Raw genomic sequence first — 24,176 nt, 5'->3', positions numbered from 1 at the left:
ATGCAGCAGATCAGGTGCTCTGTGCCTGAATTAGCTGCATGCTTGTTTCAGGTGTGTCATTCAGACATTACTGCAGCCAAAGACATCAGGACAGCCAGGTAACTGTTATTGTTTAACAGGAAATACATATGGCAGCCTCCATATTCCTGTCACTTCAGGTGTGTTTTTTAAATAGGTGTTTCCTAAAGCGCTTCCCTGCTGAAAGTGAATGGCCAGGATCCCACAGAAGCCATTACGGCTTGCCAGAATTGCAATCTCTCTGCATGCAACATTTTCAGAGACATTTCATACAGAAAAACTCAGCCCCAAATCACCTCTCAGGAAATCGCCTCACTTCTAAGTGACAAAAGCGCTCTCAGAAAGACTAGTGTGTCCCAAACCTGAGTGCTCGGAGGTAATATCGAGTGCTGACTATTAGAGATGGCCCGAACCTCCGATTTTAGGTTCGTGAACCTCCGCAAACGCTCGCGAACTTGGAAACGTTCGCGAACCGCCATAGACTTCAATGGGGAGGCGAACTTGAAAATTTTGAAAAAATTATGCTGGCCAGAAAAGTGATGGAAAAGATGTTTCAAGACATCTAACCCCTGGAGGGAGACATGGCGGAGTGGGATAGAGGTCAAAAGTCCCGGGAAAAAATGAGTTCACACAAATGTGTGAATGTACACAGTGGGATGCGAAATCTCTTTTTACCATTGTCAAGCTTGTGTCTCCTATATGATATATTTAACTGACATTTTTTTATCGTAACAACCAACAATTTATACAGAAAAATGACTACGATTAAGAAGGTTGGCCAAACTTTTGCATCCAGCTGTACAGGCGTCACATCATCACAGCTGAGCAGATAGTTCTTCTCTGTTTGGTGCTGCAGGATTGTATTTAGTTATACGTAATCTATGTGTAGAGACTGGGCAATGTCACATTTCCATGAATTACTCACAAGTGACTGTCATTGGATAAGCTCCTTGCTAAAGCCACACATGAAAAGGTTGGGGCAGCCAATAGATGGCAATGGTGCTGTTACAGTGAAAGTGTTATTTACATGTCCAGTTTATGCTATTTTGCTAGAACTGTTTTAGATTCTGGAATTAATCACCTGGCTTTCCATGGATTCTTAGGGGCAAATTGGCTGTGATATAAGAGTGCTTTGCATTACAAGCATGTTTCCGGAACGAATTATGCTCATAAACCAAAGTTCCACCGTATATACTACAGAAATATAAATCAATCATTTTATATAACACTTCCACAATGCATTTTTCATGTACAGTATAATCTTTTTATTGTAAACGTTCCCGTATAGTAAACTAAGTGTCCAGGTCCCAGCCAAGCCCCATTATAAGATAGTAATGCCTGGTATAGTAAACACGGATATAATAGAACTTCTACTATAGTAAACCTGTTTTTTGGCCCCTGCGGTATTCTGTATCCGGCTATAGTGGAAAGTGGGCGGGGCATGCATCATACGTCAGTCAGAGACCCATGAGCCGTGGTCAGTGGGCAGGGCATGCATCATACGTCAGTCGGAGACCCAGTGGTCAGGCTGGCAGCCATTTGTAGCCTGCTCACTATCTGCACACTACTCTGGGCCTGGCTGGGTTACCTCAAAAGCACCAGCCCTATGCTTCCTGTGCAAGGTGCTGCCTGATTACTGAGGGAATTGCCTGTTACCTGTGACTTGCTTGAGCATGGCTGCAATCCTACAGTATTGTCCAGGCTGCACAGACGTGGACAGAGGAGCACACTATTAGTACAGTATCTGCATTACCTGGTGACACCTATGCTTCCTGTGCAAGGTGCTGCCTGATTATTGAGGGAATTTCCTGTCATCTGTGACTTGCTTGTGCATGGCTGCAATACTACAGTATCATCCAGGCTGCACAGACATGTGGACAGAGGAGCACACTAGCAGTACTGTAGCTGCATTAACTGGTGAGATCTATGATTCCTGTGTAAGCTGCTGCCTGATAACTGAGGGAATTGCCTTTCATCTGTGACTTGCTTGTGCATGGCTGCAATGCTACAGTATCATCCAGGCTGCACAGACATGTAGACAGAGCAGCACACTATCAGTACTGTACCTGCATTACCTGGTGACACCTATGCTTCCTGTGTAAGCTGCTGCCTGATTACCGAGGGGATTGCCTGTCATCTGTGACTTGCTTGTGCATGGCTGCAAAGCTACAGCATCATCCAGGCTGCACAGACATGTAGACAGAGCAGCACACTATCAGTACTGTACCTGCATTACCTGGTGACACCTATGCTTCCTGTGTAAGCTGCTGCCTGATAACTGAGGGAATTGCCTGTCATCTGTGACTTGCTTGTGCATGGCTGCAACACTACAGTATCATCCGGGCTGCACAGACATGCGGACAGAGGAGCGCACTATCAGTACTGTACCTGCATTACCTAGTGTAGCCTATGCTTCCTGTGTAATCTGCAGCCTGATTACTGAGGGAATTGTCATCTGATAATGCAGGTACTGTACTAATAGTGTGCTCCTCTGTGCAGCCTGGATGATACTGTAGTATTGCAGCCATGCACAAGCAAGTTAAACCCAAACTACACGTTACAATTCCACATGTGATCGAACAAATTCGATTGGATCGATCGATAGTGTGGTCGATTTTGCATTGATAACTAACGAAAATCGATCACAATATCGATTGAGTCCTGATCGGACATGTCGGATTTAATCGATTCGATCCAATCGAATTCGATCGATCGCACATGGAATTGTAACGTGTAGATTGGCCTTAACTTGCTTGTGCATGGTTGTAATACTACAGTATCATCCAGGCTGCACAAATGTGCACAGAGAAGCACACTATTAGTACTGTACCTGCATTATCAGATGACACTATTAGGTCAATACCCGCATTACCTGGTGAGACCTATGCTTAAGCTGCTGCCTGATCACTGAGAGAATTGCTTGTCATCTGGGACTTGCTTGTGCATGGCTGCAACATGTGGACAGAGGAGCACACTATCAATACTGTACCTGCAATAACTGGTGAGACCTATGCTTCCTGTACAAGCTGTTGCATGATTATTGCATGCAAATCCCTGCATACTGAGCACTGAGCATTGTGATCTGTCTTAGACACCATCTTGCTTGCTGAAGCATTGAAAAGAAGTAATGGCTCCCAATTATTGACTGAATTAAGCTACCGAAGAATGGTATATTTTATGTGTTATGTGCTTAAAGTGGAATATAACCCTGCATTTCAACTTTGCTCTAAAACATTATTTACAGTATATTATATGCAACCAGCATTTTTTTTTTTACTAGACCAGCATTGGAAGGGTTACACAGGGCTTTAACGTTCCTGGAGATTTCTGCAGACGCATCGGAAGCTGAAATAGATACATTTTGTTTACATAAATGTATCTAAGTGTTGAATGTGACTCACTCTTTCTGACTGAGAAGGAGCTTGGAGGACAGCCAAAGAGTGTGTAACATTTATCAATAGATACATTCAACTAAATAGAATGTAACAATCTGAACTTCTGCATATCTCTCCACGGAACTTTAAACCTCTGTGTTTAACCCTTCCAATGCTGGTCTAGTAAAAAAAAAATGCTTTTTGCATATAATTTGCTGTAAATAATATTTTAGAGCAAAGTTGAAATGCAGGGTTATATTCCGCTTTAAGTAAGACCATTTCTGATACAGTAAACTTCTGATATAGTAAACCACTTGGCCCACTCCATTGGAGTTTACTATAAATGGATTGTACTGCACAGCCAACAAAGTGGAATACCATCACATGACAGCAAGGGGAAGGATAGACTGGCCAATAATGACAGTGATCGCCACAGTGCCATCTAGTGTTCACATAGTATATCTGCAATTGTGGTTCTGTCTGACATAGCAGCCCTTCTATGCTCACTCTTCCACTCTGGTTTGGGTAATGATGTTCTCTGCACTATTATCAGCTGGTCTGTAATGTTACACTTATGGGCATACTGCTATATACTGCTATACACTGCTATATACTGCTATATACTGCTGTATGCTGGTATGATGTGTCCTGGGATTATATCTGACAATAGTGTTCATCTCTTTTCTCCCCAAAGGGTCCACTTGGGGTGTCAGGAGCTCCTGGGGGGAGAGGGGCAGAGGTGAGTATTGTTATATGAGGCTGTGTAATGACATAACTTGCAGATTATGTATATATTAAAACACAAATGTTTCTTACATATATGTGATGATGAGAGCCAGGCTGAGAATTCAGAGGGCCCCAGTAATGGCTTTGGTTAAGTAGCCACATGCCCCCTGCAGACAAGAATTAAGTAGCCACATCTGCCCCTGCAGACTAGAATTAGGTAGCCACATGCCTCCTGCAGACTATAATTAAGTAGCCACATCTGCCCCTTCAGACTAGAATTAAGTAGCCACATGCCCCTTCAGACTATAATTAGGTAGCCACATCTGCCCCTGCAGACAAGAATTAAGTAGCCACATGCCTCCTGCAGACTATAATTAGGTAGCCACATCTGCCCCTGCAGACAAGAATTAAGTAGCCACATGCCTCCTGCAGACTAGAATTAAGTAGCCACATGCCCCCTGCAGACAATAATTAAGTAGCCACATGCCTCCTGCAGACTAGAATTAAGTAGCCACATGCCCCCTGCAGACAAGAATTAAGTAGCTACATGCCCCCTGCAGACAAGAATTAAGTAGCCACATGCCCCCTGCAGACAAGAATTAAGTAGCCACATGCCCCCTGCAGACAAGAATTAAGTAGCCACATGCCTCCTGCAGACTAGAATTAAGTAGCCACATGCCCCGTGCAGACAAGAATTAAGTAGCCACATGCCTCCTGCAGACTAGAATTAAGTAGCCACATGCCCCTGCAGACAAGAATTAAGTAGCTACATGCCCCCTGCAGACAAGAATTAAGTAGCCACATGCCTCCTGCAGACTAGAATTAAGTAGCCACATGCCCCCTGCAGACAAGAATTAAGTAACTACATGCCCCCTGCAGACAAGAATTAAGTAGCCACATGCCCCCTGCAGACAAGAATTAAGTAGCCACATGCCCCCTGCAGACAAGAATTAAGTAGCCACATGCCTCCTGCAGACTAGAATTAAGTAGCCACATGCCCAATGCAGACAAGAATTAAGTAGCCACATGCCTCCTGCAGACTAGAATTAAGTAGCCACATGCCTCCTGCAGACTAGAATTAAGTAGCCACATGCCCCCTGCAGACAAGAATTAAGTAGCTACATGCCCCCTGCAGACAAGAATTAAGTAGCCACATGCCCCCTGCAGACAAGAATTAAGTAGTCACATGCCCCCTGCAGACAAGAATTAAGTAGCCACATGCCTCCTGCAGACTAGAATTAAGTAGCCACATGCCCCCTGCAGACAATAATTAAGTAGCCACATGCCTCCTGCAGACTAGAATTAAGTAGCCACATGCCCCCTGCAGACAAGAATTAAGTAGCTACATGCCCCCTGCAGACAAGAATTAAGTAGCCACATGCCCCCTGCAGACAAGAATTAAGTAGCCACATGCCCCCTGCAGACAAGAATTAAGTAGCCACATGCCTCCTGCAGACTAGAATTAAGTAGCTACATGCCCCCTGCAGACAATAATTAAGTAGCCACATGCCTCCTGCAGACTAGAATTAAGTAGCCGCATGCCCCCTGCAGACAAGAATTAAGTAGCTACATGCCCCCTGCAGACAAGAATTAAGTAGCCACATGCCCCCTGCAGACAAGAATTAAGTAGCCACATGCCCCCTGCAGACTAGAATTAAGTAGCCACATGCCCCCTGCAGACAAGAATTAAGTAGCTACATGCCCCCTGCAGACAAGAATTAAGTAGCCACATGCCTCCTGCAGACTAGAATTAAGTAGCCACATGCCCCCTGCAGACAAGAATTAAGTAGCTACATGCCCCCTGCAGACAAGAATTAAGTAGCCAAATGCCTCCTGCAGACTAGAATTAAGTAGCCACATGCCTCCTGCAGACTAGAATTAAGTAGCCACATGCCCCCTGCAGACAAGAATTAAGTAACTACATGCCCCCTGCAGACAAGAATTAAGTAGCCACATGCCCCCTGCAGACAAGAATTAAGTAGCCACATGCCCCCTGCAGACAAGAATTAAGTAGCCACATGCCTCCTGCAGACTAGAATTAAGTAGCCACATGCCCCCTGCAGACAAGAATTAAGTAGCTACATGCCCCCTGCAGACAAGAATTAAGTAGCCACATGCCCCCTGCAGACAAGAATTAAGTAGCCACATGCCTCCTGCAGACTAGAATTAAGTAGCCACATGCCCCCTGCAGACAAGAATTAAGTAGCTACATGCCCCCTGCAGACAAGAATTAAGTAGCCACATGCCCCCTGCAGACAATAATTAAGTAGCCACATGCCCCCTGCAGACTAGAATTAGGTAGCCACATGCCCCCTGCAGACAAGAATTAAGTAGCTACATGCCCCCTGCAGACAAGAATTAAGTAGCCACATGCCTCCTGCAGACTAGAATTAAGTAGCCACATGCCCCCTGCAGACAAGAATTAAGTAGCTACATGCCCCCTGCAGACAAGAATTAAGTAGCCAAATGCCCCCTGCAGACAAGAATTAAGTAGCCACATGCCCCCTGCAGACAAGAATTAAGTAGCCACATGCCTCCTGCAGACTAGAATTAAGTAGCCACATGCCCCCTGCAGACAAGAATTAAGTAGCTACATGCCCCCTGCAGACAAGAATTAAGTAGCCACATGCCTCCTGCAGACTAGAATTAAGTAGCCACATGCCCCCTGCAGACAAGAATTAAGTAGCCACATGCCTCCTGCAGACTAGAATTAAGTAGCCATATGCCCCCTGCAGACAAGAATTAAGTAGCCACATGCCCCCTGCAGACAAGAATTAAGTAGCCACATGCCCCCTGCAGACAAGAATTAAGTAGCCACATCTGCCTCCTGCAGACTAGAATTAAGTAGCCACATGCCCCCTGCAGACTAGAATTAAGTATACAATAATTAAATAGCCTTTTTCCTCCTATATACAGACATTAAGCAGCCATGTGTATTCAGGTAACATAAATAAGTAGCCAGGTGCCTCCAGATATCAATATTAAAAACCAGGAACACCAAGAGCCCCAATAGTGTAATATGTACTGGTAAATGGTTACTAGATAGAGTAAATATTAATACTCACAAACCAGGGTTACCATTAGGCAACCACTGTAAAGGCAGGTAGGGAGATTTTCCTGACCCCACTCAGGAATAAGAAGTCGCTCTCTGTAGATGAGAAAAAGGGGGTTCAACCCTCCACCCAGGGTGGCCTCAATATTATGCAGGAGAACAGAGGTGCCAAAAGGATAAAAGGAAGCTAAATGAGCTTAAAAACCAAATTCTTGGTAAATAGAGGAGGTAGTGGTGGACTTACCTCCTCCAAGTAGACACACAACGACTGTAGTAAACACAGTCAATATATTTTATTTATGAACTTCAAATATGCAACGCGTTTCGCAGGTTTGATCCCGCTTCATCAGGCAACAACAACGGAGCAATAGCATATGTGGTCAGTAGAAGAGCCAGGCACCTCTGTGATATCAATATTAGGTAGTCATGTGAGCCTCTTAGATGGCAGAAGCCATGTATACCCCCCAAGATAGCCATATTAGGTAGCCAGATGTGCTGCCCCCTCCCCCTACCTTAGCAGCCATATATGCCCCCCAGATAGATTTAGGAAGCCAGATGTGCTTGCTCCCTTCTGATATGAGTAAATTTCCTGCCCTGCTGTGATCTCCATCAGAGCAGGGAGGCCCCATTGTCTCCTGGACACCAGGACACCGGACAGGTGAGTTACCTCTCAGAGGTCCCGCCTTCTCACCAGGCATCTGCCATGGTTGCCTTGTGGGTAATCTGGCTCTAGGTATATAGAGATCACTGATTGCTCTGTCCCCAGAGATCCAGCAGCAGCAGCAGCATTGTCCTAGCCTGATTATCATAATGTGCTGCATAGTGTGTCCTGACCTCTACTCTCCATCTGCAGGGTCCGCCTGGCGCTCGCGGGGACGTCGGCAGAGAGGGACCCCCCGGACCACCTGTGAGTATATGTCCCGTATATATATATATATATATATATATATATATATATATATATATATATATATTACACTTATTTTTATATATTAACTATGTAGTCATTGTTTAACTAGTTCACCACTGAGGGGTTTTGCCCTTATGGACCAGAGCAATTTTCACCTGTCAGTGCTCCTCCCTTTCATTCACCAATAACGTTATCACCACTTATCACAACCAAATGATCTATACCATATTTTTTCGCCCTAAATTAGGCTTTTCCGTGGGCAATACTTGTTTTCAGTAATTGCTTTATTTATTTTCTGTGCATTTTATAGGTAAAAACAAGAAAAAATGAAAAAATACACGATTACTCCAAATCCAGTCCCTATAGTTTTTTTTTTTTAGAGATAAAACCCACCCATTTTAGTTGTCAGTTAGAATTGGCTATCAGAACATTTTAAAATATGTTCCTAGTACAATGCATGGCGACAATATGTTATTTGGAAATAAAGGTGTATTTTTTCTGATTGTGTTATTTGCATGCGTTCAACAATTACAAGTCCTTATTTACTAAAATGACAGTAATCTACCCTCATGACATACATATCAAAAAAAATCCCTGGCATTAACTATTTATTATTATTAGTTATTATTTTTTATGCTATAATTTTTTTAAAACAAGTGTTTATTTTGGTAACTATAGCAGAGGGGAAGTAAGGGGTTAAAATTAATGGGGGATATATTTCTTTTATTTCATTTAACATATGTATGTGCATTTGTGTGTGTAAATTAATTTTTGGCCATTAGATGTCCCCCCACTATCCTGTGTACATCACAGAAGCCTATAGGCACAGCTGTCCTGGCACCCTAGACTCCACCCTCCATGCATGCAGGAACAGATTTACCTCACAGGAGCCTATAGGCACAGATGTCCTGGCACCCTAGACTCCACCCTCCATGCATGCAGGCCCAGATTTACATCACAGGAGCCTATAGGCACAGATGTCCTGGCACCCTAGACTCCGCCCTACATGCATGCAGGCCCGGATGTACATCACAGGAGCCTACAGGCACAGCTGTCCTGGCACCCTAGACTCCGCCCTCCATGCATGCACAGGCCCGGATTTACATCACAGGAACCTATAGGCACAGATGTCCTGGCACACTAGACTCCGCCCTCCATGCATGCAGGCCCGGATTTACATCACAGGAGCCTATAGGCACAGATATCCTGGCACCCTAGACTCCGTCCTCCATGCATGCAGGCCCGGATTTATATCACAGGAGCCTATAGGCACAGATGTCCTGGCACCCTAGACTTCGCCCTCCATGCATGCAGGCCTGGATTTACATCACAGGAGCCTATAGGCACAGATGTCCTGGCACCCTAGACTCTGCCCTCCATGCATGCAGGCCCAGATTTACATCACAGGAGCCTATAGGCACAGATGTCCTGCCACCCTAGACTCCGCCCTCCATGCATGCAGGCCCGGATTTACATCTCAGGAGCCTATAGGCACAGATGTCCTGTAACCCTAGACTCCGCCCTCCATGCATGCAGGCCTGGATTTACATCACAGGAGCCTATAGGCACAGATGTCCTGGCACCCTAGACTCCGCCCTCCATGCATCCACAGGCCTGGATTTACATGACAGGAGCCGATAGGCACAGATGTCCTGGCACCCTAGACTCCGCCCTCCATGCAGCCACAGGCCTGGATTTACATGACAGGAGCCGATAGGCACAGATGTCCTGGCACCCTAGACTCCGCCCTCCATGCATGCAGGCCTGGATTTACATCACAGGAGTCTATAGGCACAGATGTCCTGGCACCCTAGACTCCGCCCTCCATGCATGCAGGCCCGGATTTACATGACCGGAGTCTATAGGCACAGATGTCCTGGCACCCTAGACTCCGCCCTCCATGCATGAAGGCCAGGATTTACATCACAGGAGCCTATAGGCACAAATGTCCTGGCACCCTAGACTCCCCCCTCCATGCATGCAGGCCCGGATTTACATCACAGGAGCTTATAGGCACAGATGTCCTGGCACCCTAGACTCCGCCCTCAATGCATGCAGGCCCGGATCTACCTCACAGGAGACTATAGGCACAGATGTCCTGGCACCCTAGACTCCGCCCTCCATGCATGCAGGCCAGGATTTACATCACAGGAGCCTATAGGCACAGATGTCCTGGCACTCTAGACTCCGCCCTCCATGCATGCAGGCCCGGATTTACCTCACAGGAGCCTATAGGCACAGATGTCCTGGCACCCTAGACTCTGCCCTCCATGCATGCAGGCCTGGATTTACATGACAGGACCCTATAGGCACAGATGTCCTGGCAGCCTAGACTCCGCCCTCCATGCATGCAGGCCCGGATTTACATCACAGGAGCCTATAGGCACAGATGCCCTGGCACCCTAGACTCCGCCCTCCATGCATGCAGGCCCGGATTTACATAATCTGAGCCTATAGGCACAGATGTCCTGGCACCCTAGACTCCGCCCTCCATGCATGCAGGCCTGGATTTACATCACAGGAGCCTATAGGCACAGATGTCCTGGCACCCTAGACTCTGCCCTCCATGCATGCACAGGCCTGGATTTACATGACAGGAGCCTATAGGCACAGATGTCCTGGCACCCTAGACTCCGCCCTCCATGCATGCAGGCCCGGATTTACATCACAGGAGCCTATAGGCACAGATGTCCTGGCATGCTAGACCCCGCCCTCCATGCATGCAGGCCCAGATTTACATCACAGGAGCCTATAGGCACAGATGTCCTGGCACCCTAGACTCCGCCCTCCATGCATGCAGGCCAGGATTTACATCACAGGAGCCTATAGGCACAGATGTCCTGGCACCCTAGACTCCACCCTCCATGCATGCAGGCCCGGATTTACATCACAGGAGCCTATAGGCACAGATGTCCTGGCACCCTAGACTCCGCCCTCCATGCATGCAGGCCCGGATTTATATCACAGGAGCCTATAGGCACAGATGTCCTGGCACCCTAGACTCCGCCCTCCATGCATGCAGGAACAGATTTACCTCACAGGGGCCTATAGGCACAGATGTGCTGGCACCCTAGACTCCGCCCTCCATGCATGCAGGCCCGGATTTACATCACAGGAGCCTATAGGCACTGATGTCCTGGCACCCTAGACTCCACCCTCCATGCATGCAGGCTCGGATTTATATCACAGGAGCCTATAGGCACAGATGTCCTGGCACACTAGACTCCGCCCTCCATGCATGCACAGGCCTGGATTTACATGACAGGAGCTTATAGGCACAGATGTCCTGGCACTCTAGACTCCGCCCTCCATGCATGCAGGCCCGGATTTACATCATAGGAGCCTATAGGCACAGATGTCCTGGCACCCTAGACTCCGCCCTCCATGCATGCAGGCCAGGATTTACATCACAGGAGCCTATAGGCACAGATGTCCTGGCACTCTAGACTCCGCCCTCCATGCATGCAGGCCCGGATTTACATCACAGGAGCCTATAGGCACAGATGTCCTGGCACCCTAGACTCCGCCCTCCATGCATGCAGGTCCGGATTTACATGACAGGAGCCTATAGGCACAGATGTCCTGGCACCCTAGACTCCGCCCTCCATGCATGCAGGCCCGGATTTACATCACAGGAGCATATAGGCACAGATGTCCTGGCACCCTAGACTCCACCCTCCATGCATGCAGGCTCGGATTTATATCACAGGAGCCTATAGGCACAGATGTCCTGGCACCCTAGACTCCGCCCTCCATGCATGCAGGAACAGATTTACCTCACAGGAGCCTATAGGCACAGATGTCCTGGCACCCTAGACTCCACCCTCCATGCATGCAGGCTCGGATTTATATCACAGGAGCATATAGGCACAGATGTCCTGGCACCCTAGACTCCGCCCTCCATGCATGCAGGCCCAGATTTACATCACAGGAGCATATAGGCACAGATGTCCTGGCACCCTAGACTCCGCCCTCCATGCATGCAGGCCCAGATTTACATCACAGGTGCCTATAGGCAGAGATGTCCTCCTGGCACCCTAGACTCCGCCCTCCATGCATGCAGGCCCGGATTTACATCACAGGAGCCTATAGGCACAGATGTCCTGGCACCCTAGACTTCGCCCTCCATGCATGCAGGCCCGGATTTACATCACAGGAGCCTATAGGCACAGATGTCCTGGCACCCTAGACTCCGCCCTCCATGCATGCAGGCCCAGATTTACATCACAGGAGCCCACAGGCACAGATGTCCTGGCACCCTAGACTCCGCCCTCCATGCATGCAGGCCCAGATTTACATCACAGGAGCCTACAGGCACAGATGTCCTGGCACCCTAGACTCTGCCCTCCATGCATGCAGGCCTGGATTTACATCACAGGAGCCTATTGGCACAGATGTCCTGGCACCCTAGACTCCGCCCTCCATGCATGCAGGCCCAGATTTACATCACAGGAGCCCACAGGCACAGATGTCCTGGCACCCTAGACTCCACCCTCCATGCATGCAGGCCCAGATTTACATCACAGGAGCCTACAGGCACAGATGTCCTGGCACCCTAGACTCTGCCCTCCATGTATGCAGGCCTGGATTTACGTCACTGGAGCCTAGAGGCACAGATGTCCTGGCACCCTAGACTCCGCCCTCCATGCATGCAGGCCAGGATTTACATCACAGGAGCCTATAGGCACAGATGTCCTGGCACTCTAGACTCCGCCCTCCATGCATGCAGGCCCGGATTTACATCACAGGAGCCTATAGGCACAGATGTCCTGGCACCCTAGACTCCGCCCTCCATGCATGCAGGCCCGGATTTACATCACAGGAGCCTATAGGCACTGATGTCCTGGCACCCTAGACTCCACCCTCCATGCATGCAGGCTCGGATTTATATCACAGGAGCCTATAGGCACAGATGTCCTGGCACACTAGACTCCGCCCTCCATGCATGCACAGGCCCGGATTTACATGACAGGAGCTTATAGGCACAGATGTCCTGGCACCCTAGACTCCGCCCTCAATGCATGCAGGCCCGGATCTACCTCACAGGAGACTATAGGCACAGATGTCCTGGCACCCTAGACTCCGCCCTCCATGCATGCAGGCCAGGATTTACATCACAGGAGCCTATAGGCACAGATGTCCTGGCACTCTAGACTCCGCCCTCCATGCATGCAGGCCCGGATTTACATCACAGGAGCCTATAGGCACAGATGTCCTGGCACCCTAGACTCCGCCCTCCATGCATGCAGGTCCGGATTTACATGACAGGAGCCTATAGGCACAGATGTCCTGGCACCCTAGACTCTGCCCTCCATGCATGCAGGCCCGGATTTACATCACAGGAGCATATAGGCACAGATGTCCTGGCACCCTAGACTCCACCCTCCATGCATGCAGGCTCGGATTTATATCACAGGAGCCTATAGGCACAGATGTCCTGGCACCCTAGACTCCGCCCTCCATGCATGCAGGAACAGATTTACCTCACAGGAGCCTATAGGCACAGATGTCCTGGCACCCTAGACTCCACCCTCCATGCATGCAGGCTCGGATTTATATCACAGGAGCATATAGGCACAGATGTCCTGGCACCCTAGACTCCGCCCTCCATGCATGCAGGCCCAGATTTACATCACAGGAGCATATAGGCACAGATGTCCTGGCACCCTAGACTCCGCCCTCCATGCATGCAGGCCCAGATTTACATCACAGGAACCTATAGGCACAGATGTCCTCCTGGCACCCTAGACTCCGCCCTCCATGCATGCAGGCCCGGATTTACATCACAGGAGCCTATAGGCACAGATGTCCTGGCACCCTAGACTTCGCCCTCCATGCATGCAGGCCCGGATTTACATCACAGGAGCCTATAGGCACAGATGTCCTGGCACCCTAGACTCCGCCCTCCATGCATGCAGGCCCAGATTTACATCACAGGAGCCCACAGGCACAGATGTCCTGGCACCCTAGACTCCGCCCTCCATGCATGCAGGCCCAGATTTACATCACAGGAGCCTACAGGCACAGATGTCCTGGCACCCTAGACTCCGCCCTCCATGCATGCACGCTCGGATTTATATCACAGGAGCCTATAGGCACAGATGTCCTGGCACCCTAGACTCCGCCCTCCATGCATGCAGGCCTGGATTTACATCACAGGAGCCTATAGGCACAGATGTCCTGGCACCCTAGACTCCGCCCTCCATGCATGCAGGCCTGGATTTACATCACAGGAGCCTATAGGCACAGATGTCCTGGCACCCTAGACTCCTCCCTCCATGCATGCAGGCCCGGATTTACATCACAGGAGCTTATAGGCCCAGATGTCCTGGCACCCTAGACTCCGCCCTCCATGCATGAAGTCATGGATTTACATCACAGGAGCCTATAGGCACAGCTGTCCTGGCACCCTAGACTCCTCCCTCCATGCATGCAGGCCAGGATTTACATCACAGGAGCCTACAGGCACAGATGTCCTGGCACCCTAGACTCCGCCCTCCATGCATGCAGGCTCGGATTTATATCACAGGAGCCTATAGGCACAGATGTCCTGGCACCCTAGACTCCTCCCTCCATGCATGCAGGCCTGGATTTACATCACAGGAGCCTATAGGCACAGATGTCCTGGCACCCTAGACTCCGCCCTCCATGCATGCAGGCCCGGATTTACATCACAGGAGCCTATAGGCACAGATGTCCTGGCACCCTAGACTCCACCCTCTATGCATGCAGGCTCGGATTTATATCACAGGAGCCTATAGGCATAGATGTCCTGGCATACTAGACTCCACCCTCCATGCATGCACAGGCCTGGATTTACATCACAGGAGCCCACAGGCACAGATGTCCTGGCACCCTAGACTCCGCCCTCCATGCATGCAGGCCCAGATTTACATCACAGGAGCCTACAGGCACAGATGTCCTGGCACCCTAGACTCCGCCCTCCATGCATGCACGCTCGGATTTATATCACAGGAGCCTATAGGCACAGATGTCCTGGCACCCTAGACTCCGCCCTCCATGCATGCAGGCCTGGATTTACATCACAGGAGCCTATAGGCACAGATGTCCTGGCACCCTAGACTCCGCCCTCCATGCATGCAGGCCTGGATTTACATCACAGGAGCCTATAGGCACAGATGTCCTGGCACCCTAGACTCCTCCCTCCATGCATGCAGGCCCGGATTTACATCACAGGAGCTTATAGGCCCAGATGTCCTGGCACCCTAGACTCCGCCCTCCATGCATGAAGTCATGGATTTACATCACAGGAGCCTATAGGCACAGCTGTCCTGGCACCCTAGACTCCTCCCTCCATGCATGCAGGCCAGGATTTACATCACAGGAGCCTACAGGCACAGATGTCCTGGCACCCTAGACTCCGCCCTCCATGCATGCAGGCTCGGATTTATATCACAGGAGCCTATAGGCACAGATGTCCTGGCACCCTAGACTCCGCCCTCCATGCATGCAGGCCTGGATTTACATCACAGGAGCCTATAGGCACAGATGTCCTGGCACCCTAGACTCCTCCCTCCATGCATGCAGGCCCGGATTTACATCACAGGAGCTTATAGGCCCAGATGTCCTGGCACCCTAGACTCCACCCTCCATGCATGAAGTCATGGATTTACATCACAGGAGCCTATAGGCACAGCTGTCCTGGCACCCTAGACTCCTCCCTCCATGCATGCAGGCCAGGATTTACATCACAGGAGCCTACAGGCACAGATGTCCTGGCACCCTAGACTCCGCCCTCCATGCATGCAGGCTCGGATTTATATCACAGGAGCCTATAGGCACAGATGTCCTGGCACCCTAGACTCCTCCCTCCATGCATGCAGGCCTGGATTTACATCACAGGAGCCTATAGGCACAGATGTCCTGGCACCCTAGACTCCACCCTCTATGCATGCAGGCTCGGATTTATATCACAGGAGCCTATAGGCATAGATGTCCTGGCATACTAGACTCCACCCTCCATGCATGCACAGGCCTGGATTTACATCACAGGAGCCTATAGGCACAGATGTCCTGTCACCCTAGACTCCGCCCTCCATGAACCTACAAACCACGCAGAACCGCATCCCAAGTGTGCTTTCCTGCCCAGCTTACTTCCCTTGCTCATCATCGGTAGCTATAAGTGCTCCTTATTATAAGATAACCAGAGCTATTCTCAGTATTAAAGAAACCCTGTAACTAAAAAAACCTCCCCTGGGGGGTACTCACCTGGGGTGGGGAAGCCCCCGGATCCTATCGAGGCTTTCCCTGTCCTCCTGTGTCCCACGGCGGTCTCACTGTCCCCCCCCCCCCCCCCCCCCCGAACAGCGGGGAGGTGAATATTTACCTTCCCGGCTCCAGCGCAGGCGCAGTATCGGCTCTCCGCCTCTGAGATAGGCGGAAATAGTCTCCTGCACCTGCGCAGTACAGGGGACCCGACACAGATCGGCTATTTCCGCCTATCTCTGTGCTGAGACCTACAACAGCGCCCCCTGCTGGAGCCGGGAAGGTGAATATATCAGCGCTTGTCAGGCTTGTTGAGCCAGGATTGCGGGAAGCTTCGGGGGAGCCAGCGCTGGATTGCCTGCAGCTACAGGGGAGGGGAAAGCCTCATTGGGACCCGGAGGCTTCCCCCTCCCGAGGTCTGTACCCTCCAGGGGAATTTTTTTTAATTACAGAGTCTCTTTAAGTAGCTAGAGGTGCCCCCGCCTGAAGGGAGATCTCGTCAGTGGAAGGCTGGGAGAGGGATAAGTAACCCCTCATCTACACTCCGCTCGGGCCTCTGTATAGGGAAGGAAGGAGGGAGGCACCTGAACAGTGAGCCGCTCCTCCATCTTCAGGCGCCTGTAGGCACATGCCTACAGTGCCTTATGGTAAATCCCTGAGTGTAAACCTGTGTGTTTACTTCTTGTTTTGTGAATGACCAGCAGCATCTCATTGATGCCGGATCATCATTCACAACCGGGACTCTGATCTGTGAATCGGACAGTTCCCACTCACTGATCACTACTCTGCCGCAGGGGAGGTCTCAGGCGCGTGCATCTGCGCACTCCGTGCATTAGAAATCACACACACATATCTACTCCCTGGGACAGTTCCCACTCACTGATCACTACTCTGCCGCAGGGGGAGGTCTCAGGCGCGTGCATCTGCGCACTCCGTGCATTAGAAACCACACACACATATCTACTCCCCTGGGACAGTTCCCACTCACTGATGACTACTCTGCCGCAGGGGGAGGTCTCAGGCGCGTGCATCTGCGCACTCCGTGCATTAGAAACCACACACACATATCTACTCCCTGGGACAGTTCCCACTCACTGATGACTGGAAGCAGTAGATTTGGGGGTAACAGTAAATTCGGGCGCCTGAGGCAAGTGGACAAATCGGGCGCCGCCATTCACTCCCATAATAAATATCGTTTAATGGGCGCCCGACAGGAAAAAAGGGCGCCGGAGAAAAATAACGTTTTATAAGCGGCGCCCGGAGACTTTTACTGTTTTATAACTGCTTCTCATGATTACACATTATTTTATGATTTATAATTTTTTAAACATTATTTTTAAACGAAAAACAGTACAATCTTTTTTAAAACATTATTTTTAAACGAAAAACAGCACAATATTTTTTTCACACGTTATTAATGCTTATCACAGGGGGGGGCTTAGGTTTAGGCACCACCAGGGGGGTCTTAGGTTTAGGCATCAACAGGGGGGTCTTAGGTTTAGGCACCACCAGGGGAGTCTTAGGTTTAGGCACCACCAGGGGAGTCTTAGGTTTAGGCACCATCAGGGGAGTCTTAGGTTTAGGCACCACCAGGGGGGTCTTAGGTTTAGGCACCAACACGGGGGTCTAGGGGTTAGGGGTAGGTACAGGGAGGGTTACTTACTATTTTTTTTAAACGTTATTATACGTTTCACTTTTTAAACGGAAGATTAACGTTTTCACAATTGCCAATTTCATGCACATTATTTAATGATTTATAACTTTATAAAACATTATTTTTAAACGAAATATAGTACATTATATTTTTAAACGTTATCCATGTTTAACGTTTAAAACCCGGCGCCCTTTTTTCCCAGCGCCCCTTTTTAACGTACGCAGATTTGGGCGCATGAGACAAGTGGACAAAAAGGGCGCCCCATTCACTTCCATTATAAATATTGTTTAATGGGCGCCGAACAGGGAAAAAAAGGCGCCGGAGATTATTAACGTTTTAACAAAGGCGCCCGGAGATTTTTAAGGATTTATAACTATGTTTGTGATGATTTAACTTTACAAAATGAGCCCGTGACGAATAACGTTTATGAAGATACTAAATCACTATTTCTAAAACATTTCTAAAACATTATTATCCACCCAAAAAAATTATTTACATTTTTTTATTTACATTTTTTATTTATTAATGTCTGTAAAACATTATTATCCATAGGGGTCTTAGGTTTAGGCACCACCAGGTGGGGTCTTAGGTTTAGGCACCAACAGGGGGGTCTTAGGTTTAGGCACCAACAGGGGGGTCTTAGGTTTAGGCACCAACTGGGGGGTCTTAGGTTTAGGCACCAACAGGGGAGTCTTAGGTTTAGGCACCAACAGGGGGGTCTTAGGTTTAGGCACCAACAGGGGGGTCTTAGGTTTAGGCACCAACTGGGGGGTCTTAGGTTTAGGCACCAACTGGGGGGTCTTAGGTTTAGGCACCAACAGGGGGGTCTTAGGTTTAGGCACCAACAGGGGGGTCTTAGGTTTAGGCACCAACAGGGGGGTCTTAGGTTTAGGCACCAACAGGGGGGTCTTAGGTTTAGGCACCAACAGGGGGTCTAGGGGTTAGGGATAGGTACAGGGAGGGTTTTTAATAAACGTAAATATAAGTTTCACTTTACAAACAGGGAAGATTAACGTTTTAAGAATTGCCGATCTCATACACATTATTTAGTGATTTATAAATTCTTAAAACACTATTTGTAAACGAAATTCTACACAATATTTCTATAAACGATATTTCCATTTAACGTTTATACCACGCGCCCTTTTTTCCCGACGCCCTTTTCGTACGTACGCCTGATGACTACTCTGCCGCAGGGGGAGGTCACAGGCGCGTGCATCTGCGCACTCCGTGCATTAGAAACCACACACACATATCTACGTCCCTGGGACAGTTCCCACTCACTGATGACTACTCTGCCGCAGGGGGAGGTCACAGGCGCGTGCATCTGCGCACTCCGTGCATTAGAAACCACACACACATATCTACGTCCCTGGGACGGTAAGTGAAGTCCTGCGGGGCGGAGATATACTGTCTGTTAGTAGTTAATCTGGCTAGAAATTCACATACCTTTAGATGCCTAAGCCTAACTGACCCTCCCTGCAAACCCGCCGAAATCTGTTGCGCCCTCCCCAATATACAGATAAATATCCGACACCAGGGGAGTTTGGGCACCACAGAGAAACTACAAAGTGTAATTTGGCCACCCATTGAAATAGCGCCGGGCACTGTGGCCACCTGCTATACAAACTACGACTGCAAGTTTCCTGTCTCATCTGGAATGGGAGGTTCTTGTGTGTACTGATGCCTGCTGCACTTTATAGAAGAGAATGCAGAGCTGTACCAATGACCATCTCTCTCCTGATCTCTGCTTAGGGTCCTCCGGGTAGACCAGGGATGGACGGAGAGCCGGGACCTCTGGGAGAAAGGGTAAGAAAACCGTATGATTCTGCTACACTAACCACATTGGCGATGCAATGGGCAGCGCCCCCCTCTGCCATACAAGAGAACTGCAGTTTAATAGCCTCTTCACAATGGCTGCAGTGCTGAGCGATGTACAAAGCTCTATGACTCTGCTACACTAAACATGGTGGCGTAACGTGCGGCACCCCCCTCTACACACAATCATCACCTCCGCCCTCTGCTTCCTCCTGCGGGTGGGGTCACCTCTGTGCTCAGAGGGAAAGACTGTCTGGTCCTCCCTCCCAGCTCCTCCCTTACTATTTCCTGTGAGTGGGAGGGGCTAGGCAGTATCTGACGTAAGCATAGCAATGTCAGCCAGACAGGTAATAAAATATGAATAGTACAAAAACGGTGTAAAAGTAATGCAGAGCATTTCCTACATCACAAATCATTATATACAGTGGGTTGCAAAAGTATTCGGCCCCTTGAAGTTTTCCACATTTTGTCACATTACTGCCACAAACATACATCAATTGTATTGGAATTCCACATGAAAGACCAATACAAAGCGGTGTACACATGAGAAGTGGAACGAAAATCATTCCAATAAAATGGATTCATGTTTGTGGCAGTAATATGACAAAATGTGGATAACTTCAAGGGGACCGAATACTTTTGCAACCCACTGTATATACAGGATCTTCTCAAAAAATTAGCATATTGTGATAAAGTTCATTATTTTCTGTAATGTACTGATAAACATTAGACTTTCATATATTTTAGATTCAAATACACACAACTGAAGTAGTTCAAGCCTTTTATTGTTTTAATATTGATGATTTTGGCATACAGCTCATGAAAACCCAAATTTCCTATCTCAAAAAATTAGCATATTTCATCCGACCAATAAAAGAAAAGTGTTTTTAAAACAAAAAAAGTCAACCTTCAAATAATTATGTTCAGTTATGCACTCAATACTTGGTCGGGAATCCTTTTGCAGAAATGATTGCTTCAATGCGGCGTGGCATGGAGGCAATCAGACTGTGGCACTGCTCAGGTGTTATGGAGGCCCAGGATGCTTCGATAGCAGCCTTAAGCTCATCCAGAGTGTTGGGTCTTGCGTCTCTCAACTTTCTCTTCACAATATCCCACAGATTCTCTATGGGGTTCAGGTCAGGAGAGTTGGCAGGCCAATTGAGCACAGTAATACCATGGCCAGTAAACCATTTACCAGTGGTTTTGGCACTGTGAGCAGGTGCCAGGTCGTGCTGAAAAATGAAATCTTCATCTCCATAAAGCTTTTCAGCAGATGGAAGCATGAAGTTCTCCAAAATCTCCTGATAGCTAGCTGCATTGACCCTGCCCTTGATAAAACACAGTGGACCAACACCAGCAGCTGACATGGCACCCCAGACCATCACTGACTGTGGGTACTTGACACTGGACTTCAGGCATTTTGGCATTTCCCTCTCCCCAGTCTTCCTCCAGACTCTGGTACCTTGATTTCCGAATGACATGTAAAAGTTGGTTTCATCCGAAAAAAGTACTTTGGACCACTGAGCAACAGTCCATTGCTGCTTCTCTGTAGCACAGGTCAGGCGCTTCTGCCTCTGTTTCTAGTTCAAAAGTGGGTTCATGCTTCCATCTGCTGAAAAGCTTTATGGAGATGAAGATTTCATTTTTCAGCATGACCTGGCACCTGCTCACAGTGCCAAAACCACTGGTAAATGGTTTACTGACCATGGCATTACTATGCTCAATTGGCCTGCCAACTCTCCTGACCTGAACCCCATAGAGAATCTGTGGGATATTGTGAAGAGGAAGTTGAGAGACGCAAGACCCAACACTCTGGATGAGCTTAAGGCCGCTATCGAAGCATCCTGGGCCTCCATAACACCTGAGCAGTGCCATGGGCTGATTGCCTCCATGCCACGCCGCATTGAAGCAGTCATTTCTGCAAAAGGATTCCCGACCAAGTATTGAGTGCATAACTGAACATAATTATTTGAAGGTTGACTTTTTTTGTTTTAAAAACACTTTTCTTTTATTGGTCGGATGAAATATGCTAATTTTTTGAGATAGGAATTTGGGGTTTTCATGAGCTGTATGCCAAAATCATCAATATTAAAACAATAAAAGGCTTGAACTACTTCAGTTGTGTGTATTTCAATCTAAAATATATGAAAGTCTAATGTTTATCAGTACATTACAGAAAATAATGAACTTTATCACAATATGCTAATTTTTTGAGAAGATCCTGTATATACACACAATATGTATAGAAAAACCACAAGACTGGAATATCACTGTGTACCCGAGCCAAAATACCATCCTCCAATCCCCCATCATCACTGCAGACCCCCCAGAGAGCAGTACTGCTCTTGCATGGAGAGAAGCCTGGCCCCCGATCTTCTGGAGAGCGGCAGCGAGGAGGACATGGGAAGCCTATACAGCCTCCAGAGGCCTCCCCTGCCATCCTCCGGCCCCCTGACACTCACAGACCCCCCAGAGAGCAGTACTGCTCCTGCATGGAGAGAAGCTGGGCCCCGATCTTCTGGAGGGCGGCAGCGAGGAGGACATGGGAAGCCTATACAGCCTCCAGAGGCCTCCCCTGCCATCCTCCGGCCCCCTGACACTCACAGACCCCCCAGAGAGCAGTACTGCACCTGCATGGAGAGAAGCCTGGATCCGATCTTCTGGAGGGCGGCAGCGAGGAGGACAGGGGAAGCCTATACAGCCTCCAGAGGCCTCCCCTGCCATCCTCCGGCCCCCTACCACTCACAGATCCCCCAGAGAGTAGTACTGCTCCTGCATGGAGAGAAGCGTGGCCCCCGATCTTCTGGAGGGCGGCAGCGAGAAGGACATGGGAAGCCTATACAGCCTCCAGAGGCCTCCCCTGCCATCCTCCGGCCCCCTGACACTCACAGACCCCCCAGAGAGCAGTACTGCACCTGCATGGAGAGAAGCCTGGCCCCGATCTTCTGGAGGGCAGCAGCGAGGAGGACATGGGAAGCCTATACAGCCTCCAGAGGCCTCCCCTGCCATCCTCCGGCCCCCTGACACTCACAGACCCCCCAGAGAGCAGTACTGCTCCTGCATGGAGAGAAGCCTGGCCCCAATCTTCTGGAGGGCGGCAGCGAGGAGGACATGGGAAGCCTACACAGCCTCCAGAGGCCTCCCCTGCCATCCTCCGGCCCCCTGCCACTCACAGACCCCCCAGAGAGCAGTACTGCACCTGCATGGAGAGAAGCCTGGCCCCGATCTTCTGGAGGGCGGCAGCGAGGAGGACATGGGAAGCCTATACAGCCTCCAGAGGCCTCCCCTGCCATCCTCCGGCCCCCTGCCACTCACAGACCCCCCAGAGAGCAGTACTGCTCCTGCATGGAGAGAAGCCTGGCCCCGATCTTCTGGAGGGCGGCAGCAGGGATGACATGGGAAGCCTATACAGCCTCCAGAGGCCTCCCCTGCCATCCTCCGGCCCCCTGACACTCACAGACCCCCCAGAGAGCAGTACTGCACCTGCATGGAGAGAAGCCTGGATCCGATCTTCTGGAGGGCGGCAGCGAGGAGGACATAGGAAGCCTATACAGCCTCCAGAGGCCTCCCCTGCCATCCTCCGGCCCCCTGCCACTCACAGACTCCCCCAGAGAGCAGTACTGCTCCTGCATGGAGAGAAGCCTGGCCACCGATCTTCTGGAGGGCAGCAGCGAGGAGGACATGGGAAGCCTATACAGCCTCCAGAGGCCTCCCCTGCCATCCTCCGGCCCCCTGCCACTCACAGACTCCCCCAGAGAGCAGTACTGCTCCTGCATGGAGAGAAGCCTGGCCACCGATCTTCTGGAGGGCAGAAGCGAGGAGGACATGGGAGCCTATACAGCCTCCAGAGGCCTCCCCTGCCATCCTCTGGCCCCCTGACACTCACAGACCCCCCAGAGAGCAGTACTGCTCCTGCATGGAGAGAAGCCTGGCCCCGATCTTCTGGAGGGCAGCAGCGAGGAGGACATGGGAAGCCTATACAGCCTCCAGAGGCCTCCCTTGCCATCCTCCGGCCCCTTGCCGCTTACAGACCCCCCAGAGAGAAGTACTGCTCCTGCATGGAGAGAAGCCTGGATCCGATCTTCTGGAGAGCGGCAGCGAGGAGGACAGGGCAAGCCTATACAGCCTCCAGAGGCCTCACCTGCCGTCCTCCGGCCCCCTGACACTCACAGACCCCCCAGAGAGCAGTACTGCTCCTGCATGGAGAGAAGCCTGGCCCCCGATCTTCTGGAGGGCGGCAGCGAGGAGGACAGGGGAAGCCTATACAGCCTCCAGAGGCCTCCACTGCCATCCTCCAGCCCCCTGCCGCTCACAGACCCCCCAGAGAGCAGTACTGCTCCTGCATGGAGAGAAGCCGGGCCCCGATCTTCTGGAGGGCGGCAGCGAGGAGAACATGGG

General features: G+C 49.8%; 1 protein-coding gene across 1 annotated transcript in view; it reads left to right on the top strand.

Moving 5' to 3' along the window:
- LOC137527509 (collagen alpha-1(XI) chain-like) overlaps positions 1-24,176 on the top strand; it is a 197,329-nt gene that overhangs the window by 67,999 nt on the left and 105,154 nt on the right. The window contains exons 19-21 of the mRNA XM_068248027.1: positions 4,087-4,131; positions 8,024-8,077; positions 19,716-19,769. Coding sequence (XP_068104128.1) covers positions 4,087-4,131; positions 8,024-8,077; positions 19,716-19,769 — 153 coding nt within the window. The remainder of the gene's footprint in view (positions 1-4,086; positions 4,132-8,023; positions 8,078-19,715; positions 19,770-24,176) is intronic.

This window comes from Hyperolius riggenbachi, chromosome 8, assembly GCF_040937935.1.
Source record: "Hyperolius riggenbachi isolate aHypRig1 chromosome 8, aHypRig1.pri, whole genome shotgun sequence".
Classification (NCBI taxonomy): Eukaryota; Metazoa; Chordata; class Amphibia; order Anura; family Hyperoliidae; genus Hyperolius; species Hyperolius riggenbachi.
This window is presented reverse-complemented; position numbering and strand designations above follow the sequence as displayed.